General features: G+C 48.4%; 1 protein-coding gene across 2 annotated transcripts in view; it reads left to right on the top strand.

The window, feature by feature from the left end:
- The first annotated feature begins 4,119 nt into the window (after positions 1 to 4,119).
- The window catches only part of HEXIM2 (HEXIM P-TEFb complex subunit 2), a 9,900-nt gene continuing 4,656 nt past the window's right edge, over positions 4,120 to 9,363 (top strand). Inside the window, exons 1-2 of one of the 2 annotated variants that reach the window (XM_017549383.2) lie at positions 4,120 to 5,245; positions 6,782 to 6,891. In XM_017549383.2, the coding sequence (XP_017404872.1) occupies positions 6,826 to 6,891 (66 nt within the window). In that variant the 5' untranslated portion in view covers positions 4,120 to 5,245; positions 6,782 to 6,825. Of the gene's footprint in view, positions 5,246 to 5,785; positions 6,026 to 6,781; positions 6,892 to 9,363 lie in introns of those variants that run through there. The other variant, XM_017549381.2, reaches the window with a different exon arrangement.

Here is a 9,363-nt window from a genome sequence, read left to right as displayed (position 1 = left end):
AAAAAAAAAAAAAAAAAAATTTGTCAGGCTTGGTGCTACATGCCTATAGTCCTAGCTAGTCAGGAGGCTGAGACAAAAGAATTACTTGCATCTGGAGGCAAAGGCTACAGTGAGCTGAAATAGTGCCACTCCACTCCAGCCTGGGCGACAGAGTGAGAATCTGTCTCCAAAAAAAAAAGCATATTCCTGAAGGAAAATCAGAGAACTTCAGAGTGCTCCAAACACAAGAATTTGAGAAAATGAGAGCAATACTTGTCTTGTAAACTATTCAACAGAACTTCACCTAGCCTCCAGAGGACCGGATTAGGAAATTAATTTGGAGTTCTGAAATTCTGAAATCTACATTAGTATGTATTTCCGGCCGGCAGCGGTGGCTCACACCTGTAATCCCAGCACTTTGGGAGGCCGAGGCAGTCGAATTGCCTGAGGTCAGGAGTTCAAGACCAGTCTAGCCAACATGGTGAAACCCTGTCTCTACTAAAAATACAAAAAAATTAGCCGGGCATGGTGGCGTGTGCCTATAATCCCAGGGGAAATATTGGAACCAGGGAGGTGGAGGTTGCAGTGACCCGAGATCGCACCACTGTACTCCAGTCTGCGCAACAGAGCAAGACTGTCTCACAAAAAAAAAAAAAAAAAAAAAAAAAAAAAAAGGATTTCTGCATATCTGTTTAACCCTGGACTTAACCCTGGACAACCTTTAAGCAAAGGCAAAAGACCAAATTAGGAGATAGAGAGGAGTATGTCATAGGTTAGTCCTGTCTTCCTCCCTAGTTACTAAAAATGTACTTAATAAAACAGCAATATATTTGGACAATTTTTATTTTTTTGAGACAAAGTCTTGCTGTCACCCAGCTTGGAGTGCAGTGGTGCGATCTTGACTCACTACAACCTCCATCTCCCGGGTTCAAGCGATTCTCCTGCCTCTCAGCCTCCTAAGTAGGTGGGGCTACAGGTGCACACCACCATGCCCGGCTAATTTTTGTAATTTTAGTACAGACAGGGTTTTACCATATTGGTCAGGCTGTTCTCAAACTCCTGACCTTAGGTGATCCACCCATCTCAGCCTCCAAAAGTTCTGGGATTACAGGCATGTGCCGCTGCGCCTGATCATTTAGACAATTTAAATAGAGAAAATATCAAGAACAGGATGTTGACACCTAAACAGAGGATAATTAAAAAACTGATTAACTGGCCGGGTACAGTGGCTCATGCCTGCAATCCTAGCACACTGGGAGCCCGAGGTGGGCAGATCACCTGAGGTCAGAAGTTTGAGACCAGCATGGCCAACATGGTGAAACCCTGTCTCTACTAAAAATACAAATATAAAAATTAGTTGGGCATGGTGGCATGCGTCTGTAATCCCAGCTACTCGGGAGGCTAAGGCAAGAGAATTGCTTGAACCCAGGAGGTGTAGGTTGCAGTGAGCTGAGATCTCGCTACTGCACTCCAGCAGCCTGGGCGACAGAGCCAGACTCCATCTCAAAAAAAGAGGAAAAAAAAAATTGATTAACTTGGAAACCAAACAGTTCAGAACAAGCCTCTTCATCCCGAAGAAGAACTGCTTGGTAAAGAATCACTCCTTTTCTGCAATTATATAGGCAGTAGGAAATATAATAATAATAATCAGCCGGGCTCCGTGGCTCACGCCTGTAATCCCAACACTTTGGGAGGCTGAAGTGGGTAGATCACCTGAGGTCAGGAGTTTGAGAACAACCTAGCCAACATGGTAAAACCCCATCTCTACTAATAATACAAAAAATTAGCCAGGTGTGGTGGTGCATGCCTGTTATCCCAGCTACTCAAGAGGCTGAGGCAAGAAAATCGCTTAAACCTGGGAGGTGGAGGCTGCAGTGAGCCAAGATTGCGACATTGCACTCCAGCCTGAGTGACAAGCAAAGCTCCGTCTCCCAAAAAAGACCACAACACTCCTCCTCTGTCAATGAATCCTACTCAAACATAGTCACTGGCCCCTAGGATTTGGCCATCAGGCAAAATGAGTGTCCAGGACTTCACGGCAACAACCAGCGGGTACCCTGAAAGACTGATCCTCCTTCAGCCTACTTGGATGGCTCTTCTGTGAAGCTATGGACATCTTTGGTAAGGCAGGCTTTCCAACTGCCCCAATAATCTTTGAAGCATTAGTTGTGAAGTTCCCATATAACAAAGTTACAAGGAGTTTACAAACCGACTTAAGGCTAGTTACTCCTCTGGGCATTTGAGGGAGACAGCACTGATCCCATTTTCAAGTGAGGAAACTGAGGAACATAGAGTTTGTAGGATTTGTCATAAAAGCACAACACAACACATCTGAAAGGGGAGAGCTGAGGAGGAAGTTGAAAGTCTGGTTGGACAGTAGATGAACAATAGACTCAGCAAGAAAATGACCAGTTTGGCCTCATCATCAGTATTTGGCCTCTGGCCAAGCCAACCAAGTGTGGCAGCACACACAGAAATAGAGCTTGGCGCTCCTAATTTTCAGTCCTGTGTTTTCCTTAGATAACCAGGAGGCCATTAATAAACCAGTTTTATTCCCAATTTTTCTTTTTTTTTGAGACGAAGTCTCACTCTGTGGCCAGGCTAGAGTGTAGTGGCCTGATCTTGGCTCACTGAAACCTCCGCCTCCTAGGTTCAAGTGATTCTCCTGCCTCAGCCTCCAGAGTAGCTGGGACTACCAGTGCCTGCCACCACACCTGGCTACTTTTTGTATTTTCTTGTTGTTGTTGTTTTTAGTAGAGATGGGGTTTCAACATTTCGGCCAGGCTGGTCTTAAACTCCTGACCTTGTGATCCGCCCACCTCGGCCTCCCAAAGTGCTGGGATTACAGGTGTGAGCCACCATGTCTGGCCTATTCCCAATTTTTCTTAGCAAAGAATTGAAAAGCTTGTGGGTCAATCTTAAAAATAGTAAGTTTCATTTATAAATATTATAAATGAGTAACAAATTTCTGCTGCTGGTACAGTATTTGCCACTTAGTAGCATCCATTACTTCATAATGGGCCAAGCACCTCACGCCTGTAATCCCCCAGCACTTTGGGAGGCCAAAGCGAGTGGATCACTTGAGGTCAGGGGTTCGAAACTATCCTGGCCAACATGACGAATCCCTGTCTCTTAATTAAAAAAAAAAAAAAAAAAAAAAAAAACACCTTTTTTTTAATAAAAAAAAAAAAAAAAAAAAAAAGATTACTTCATAATGATGAATCACAAGTGTCTAGGATCGTCCCCCATTAAATTCTTGACAGAAGAGCCAAAAAGATCATCTTTACAAACCTTTTCTGCTCCTGTAACTATTTACTACCAAGTTAGTTAGCTTTTCTTAACTCTTATCTCTTGATCAGTGTAGAGCCAACATGCCGTAGGTCAAAAATCAACCCACAGTAGGAATCAAGTGTACTGATGCTTCAGTTAGGAGTAAGTGGTTCCAGTTCTGGATTGAGAACTCTATTCAATGGTGATCCCTATTTTGTAATCCAGTTGTAACACGTCTGGGGAGCAGAGGGAAACAACAGCTAATGCTGTGGAATTGTCACGCCAACTGAAAAAAATTAATAGGGGGACTTCAGTTCTGGAATACCTTTCTTTTTTTTTTTTTGAGACAGAGTCTTGCTCTGTTGCCCAAGCTGGAGGGCAATGGTTTGAGGTTCACTGCAACCTCCACCTCCCAGGTTCAAGTGATTCTCCTGCCTCAGCCTCCTAAGTAGCTGAGATTACAAGCACATACCACCACACCCGGCTAATTTTTGTATTTTTAGTAGAGATGGGGTTTTACCATTTTGGCCAGGTTGGTCTCGAACTCCCGACCTCGGGTGATCCGTCCGCCTCAGCCTCCTAAAGTGTTGGGATTACAGGCGTAAGCCACTGTGCCAAGTTCAGTAAAACTTTTAAGATATTTACTAGAAAGGCCAAAGGCATAGGAATGTTCTGACCATCTGTAACTGATAAGACTCATCACAAGGTACCCACAAAATTCACTGCCAGTCACCCTGCTATGTCAGAGCCTCTCCTACTTCAGAGCCTACCTAGGCATAATTTTAACTAACATTTTAGCAACAAAGCTTTTATTTGAACATATCCTTGAGCCACAAATCTCTCTGGATTTAGATTTCAAGCAGTAGGAAATATGATGGTTTAATCTGCAATTCAATAAAAGAATTTCACTTCAAACTTGAATCTTTAAGAAGCTGCTACAGCTATAATGTAAGGTTAAGAATTTATTCTTTCAAAGCAGGTCTCATCAACTCCTAAATGCTACATATATGAAGTAGATAAAAACTGCAGCTTCTATTTTGATAGCATTTAGGATCTACAGAAGTGGTCTTTCAATTATTTGGAATTTTAAAAAATAGAGGTTACCTAGTAACAATGCACCAGTAGCACACAAAATACTCTGATTTTGTTTAGTCTGTGGGAAAAAAAATTCTTTAAAGATTCTGTAATCTTACAAGATTACACTGGAATTACTATAGTTCATTTTTCCCTCTAGGAGGGCAGCCATTTCTCTAATAAAAGTTTTGTAAAAGTTAACGCTCAGATTTCAAAATCCAAGCAGATGTTGATGAAGCATACGAAACGGGCCACTCCATTTCTATTTCTGAGCCGCAGCGACTCTGACTTTGTGCCCCAGCCCTGTAGAGGGCAAAACCTCATCCCTTTGGTGTAAATTTTCAAGAGAAGTGGGACAGCACACTTTAGGCGTTTCACCAGGAGGCTGGCGACGTGCTAGGTCAGGTTGTCCGGAGAATAGGGACTGGGTAGGAGATATTCTTGAGGGCAAGAGCCTCAGGGGCCTCCAGGCATCGGGCTCGTGAAGGTTTCCAAGTGCCCCTATCTGGCTGGTCCCGGGGGAATTAGTGGTTGCTACAGTTAAAGAGGGCTGTGGTTTTTCGCACCCCGGGCGGCGAGATGGCGCTTTGGTGTACGCGAGGTAAGGTGGGTGGGTGCACTGGGATCTCCGCCCTCGGAGCCTCCGGCTGACTGCCACACGGGAGGGACGTGCGGCCAGACCGGCGACCTGCGACCTCCGCCCTCCCCCGCGGCGCCAGCCTCTGGAATCTGGCGTCGCCCCCACCTCGCCAGTCGAAGTGGGAGTCCCGCTCGGCGGGGCCTCGCCGCCATACCCAGGCCGAATGGGGGTTGGGAGGGAAGTCGGCAGAGCTCGGCCTCAGCATCCGCGCCCCTGTGGAAGGACGGCAGAGGAGAGCCGTTTGACCAGCCTCTCCTCTGCTGGGGTCTCGGGAAACACGCGGTAATTACCGAGGAACCCCGCACTCTATGAAAGGCGAGGCTGCGGGGCTGCCGGGACGGTTTGAGGACCGGGCTCAGCCGGGGAGACTCCAACCTTCACCCTCCCTGGCCCCCGGTCCCACTTCCCGCTGTCTCCCGGCGCCGCCACTTCAGGCAGCCCACTCGGCCCGGCCTCTCCCCGCGCCCGGACCACCCCCCACGGGGTGCTCTCACTGCGCAGCGAGTCCCTCCGCTGCCTCCTCCCAGCCCAAAATGGCGGCGATGGCCGCCGATCTTCTCGTCGCCTTCCTCAAAGGCCAAGGATCCCTCCGCTCCTACTGCCCCGCCCATCTCAGCCGGATCTATTTTCCGCCCCGTAAAGATTAACGCCATCAATGAACTCTTGGAGTTCGGACAAGGCGGGTCCAGTTGTGCCTCCACACAGCTAATCGTTGACAAAAGTGAGAATATTGGCAGATGACTTCACCAATCAAAAAAAGCAGCGGTGCGCGCGCGGGCTGCCCCCCGCGCAAGGGTAGATGGGTTTTGGAATCTTGGGTGTGGCTGTTGACGTGACAGGCGTTTGGCCCGCTTTTCAGGCTAGAAGAACTACAATCCCCAGCACGCACCGCGCGTCCAGGCTATCTCCTCCCCCCATCTTAGTTCCCTGAGCGGCTTGACCAGAGCTGCTGCAACTGCAGCAAGAGGTAGGGCTCAGGCGTTGGGAATTGCACCGACACGCAGTCGCACAGAAAGATACACAGATGTAGTGGTGTGCATAGCCCTTGACAGCGAATAATAGGTTAGTTTCACCTTTGCAAAACCTCTTTTCATCACTATTTCACCTATTCCAAGAAATCCATCCTTATTCCAGCTCGGTTTCCCTCCCAGCTGCATGTAGCGCGAAGACTTCTTTCCCCTTTCCTCCATTTCCCTTACTGAGAGGAAGGAGGGAGGCAGGCCAGAACCTTAGAGAAAAAGGCTTTGACTCCAGGCTTGGCCCAGGTCCCAGCTGTGCTTCTAGCCTTTGGAGCCCAGCTTGGGGAGAAGATTGGGGATGCAGGACTGCATCAAGATTGGGGATGCAGGACTGCATCAAGATTGGGGCCCCTGGAGACAGTGGGAAGGGACTCCTGAGCTTGCCCCATGTTCTGTCGCCGCCGCAGCCCCGCTGCACTCCAGCCTGCCCAGGCAGTCTCCTTTCCGCTTTGGTGGTTGGCGGAACAAAGCTTACACCTGGCTTCCTGGCTGCCAGCCTGGGCCTTGGTGATTTCCAGGAGGACATGAGCCCTGGTGAGGGACCCGAGCAGCAGGACTGGAAAGATGGCCCCTGAATCCCATGTGCCCCCTTGCTGGCTGGAGGTGTGAAACCCAGTAGTGGAGGCACCCTTCCGGGGCCTGCATTTGAGAATGAGGGTATGAAGGGCTGGGGTACAAAATGGCTGCCGCTGCCTGGGGAAACAATTCTGGGCGCCACCACACCCGGCTAATTTTTGTATTCGGGGTTTTCCTGAGAACGTTCCTTCAGGACTTGGGTTTCTATTGTTGTTCAAAACAGGTGTCACTAGTTCCAGGCATCTGCAGAAATATTTGAAACGGAAGATGATGGCCACTCCGAACCAGACTGCCTGTAATGCGGAGTCACCAGCAGCCCTGGAGGAGGCCAAGGTAAGCCCTGCCCTCCTGCCCACCCGAGTACCCTGGGCATGAATCCCACACCTGACATCTGAACTTCTTGTCTCAGATGTGTTGGTAGATTTGGAAAACCAGTATTTTGATGAGTCCCTACTATGCACTAGGCAATAAGCCGGAATCCCAGTCTATGCTGTTACGAAATGCTAGTAACTTGCCGGGTGCAGTGGCTCATGCCTGTAATCCCAGCACTTTGGGAGGCCTAGGTGGGTGGATCACCTGAGGTCAGGAGTTTGAGACCATCATGACCAACATGACAAAACCATGTCTCTAATAAAAAAATACAAAATTAGCCTGGCGTGGTGGTGATCCCAGCTACTTGGGAGGCTGAGGCAGGAGAATCACTTGAACCCAGGGGGTGGAAGTTGCAGTGAGCCGAGATTGCACCATTGCACTCCAGCCTGGGGGACAGAGCAAGACTCCATCTCAAAAAAAAAAAAAGACTGGGCGAGGTCAGGAGTTCTAGACCAGCCTGGCCAATATGGTAAAACCCTGTCTCTCTGTCTCTACTAAAAATACAAAAAGGTTAGCTGGGCGTGGTGGCATGCACCTGTAATCCCAGCTGTTTGGGAGGCAGAGGCAGAAGAATTGCTTGAACCTGGGAGGTGGAGGTTGTGGTGAGCCAAGATCACGCCACTGCACTGCAGCCTGGTGACAGAGCAAGACTCTCAAAAAAAAAAAAAATCCTTTCAGATAGGAAATATTTCCAATTCCCAGAAGCTAAGGTTTTGAGACCTGAAATACCTGTTTTCCAGAATCATGCTGCCTACAAGCAACAGACTCAGGGTTTAAATGTAGGGCCTTCTGACAACAGAACCTTGCCTTGATCTCAAGTCCAAAGAGGGTATGGAGGGACTTGGTTGAATGTTTGCATTTTGTCCAGGCTAAGAACCAAGTCTGAAGCAAGAAGAAGTGTTTCTGGTTCATAATTTGGAATGGGCCCAGGCAAACTATTCACTTGTGACCAGGAGTTCAAGACCAGCCTGGCCAACATGGTGAAACCTCATCTCTACTAAAAATATAAAAATTTGCTGGCGTGGTGGCACATGCCTGTAATACTAGCTACTTGGGAAGCTGAGGCAGGAGAATCACTTGAACCTGGAATGCAGAGGTTGCACTTAGCTGAGATATACCACTGCACTTTAGCTTGGGTGACAGAGTGAGACTCCATCTCAAAAAACAAACAAGCAAAAAAAACACAACAAAACAGGCCATGAGATTCAGATGTTTCAGGTAACGGAGGCAAGGAAAATTAAAAAAAGAAAAAGAAAAGAAACAAAAAACAGGGCAGGCACAGTGGCTCACGCCTGTAATCCTAACGCTTTGGGAGGCCAAGACAGGTGGATCACCTGAGGTCAAGAGTTTTAGACCAGCCTGTCCAACATGGTGAAACCCCATCTTTACTAAAAATTAGCTGGGCGTAGTGACAGGCACCTATAATCCCAGCTACTCGGGAGGCTGAGGCAGGAGAATTGCTTGAACCCAGGAGGCAGAGGTTGCAGTGACCCGACATCACACCATTGCACTCCAGTCTGGGCGACAGAAAGAGACTCCGTCTCAAAAAGAAAAAAGAGGAAAAAATCCCTGAAATTAGCCAGGCCTGGTGGTGCATGCCTGTAATCCCAGCTGCTTGGGAGGCTGAGGCAAGGGAATCACTTGAACCCAGCAGGCAGAGGTTGCAGTGAGCTGAGATCATGCCACTGCACTCCAGCCTGGGTGACAAAGTGAGACTCTGTCTTAATAATAATAGCTTGGAATGGAGGCAGCGGGTAGGATATAACCTGCGAAAGGGGAGAGAGAACGATCGTATCAGACCCTCAGAGGATGCCCCTTTCCAACCTGGCGATAGGAGCCTATGCTTGTTCTCTCACTACCCACCCTTACCTATTCTCCCTTAGTCCATGACTTCCTGTAGATGAGCAGGGAGCTTAGGGCAGGGGCCAGAGAGCTTTTGACCCACCCTGCCTAGCCCATTCTGTGTTTTCTGGATTGACTGAATTCGGAATTCATGACATGTCAGGGCTACACTGTTCAGCAACGTCACACAGTTTATCCGTAGTGGTCATGGTAGTAGAGGGCCAAGTCTTCAAGACGGAGGGAGCAGGTAGGGTCGGGGTGCCAGGCTTGCTTGGATGGGGGGGGAGGATCCACAGGGCACTTTTACTGAGGGCTGGGAGCATGTGACTGATTGTGCACACCAACAAACCACTCTGCCTTGGCGTCTTAGTGGCCTTGCCTCTCCCAGGTAGGGCAACAGCTCTGTCTCCAGCCAGTGGTGGAGACAAGGGCTATTGCTTATATTTGGTGATCTCCCTGCAGGTGAAGTAACACCACAAACCCCACATACACACACACACACCCCAACATACCTCCTTTTCCCTGAAATTCTCTTCAGGGTCTGCACAACACACATGACATGTTTCTGGCTCTTTTTTTTTTTTTTTTTTT

This window comes from Cebus imitator, unplaced genomic scaffold, assembly GCF_001604975.1.
Source record: "Cebus imitator isolate Cc_AM_T3 unplaced genomic scaffold, Cebus_imitator-1.0 Scaffold217, whole genome shotgun sequence".
Taxonomy (NCBI): Eukaryota; Metazoa; Chordata; class Mammalia; order Primates; family Cebidae; genus Cebus; species Cebus imitator.
The sequence above is the reverse complement of the archived record's forward strand: the minus strand, read 5'-3'. Positions and strand labels throughout refer to the sequence as shown.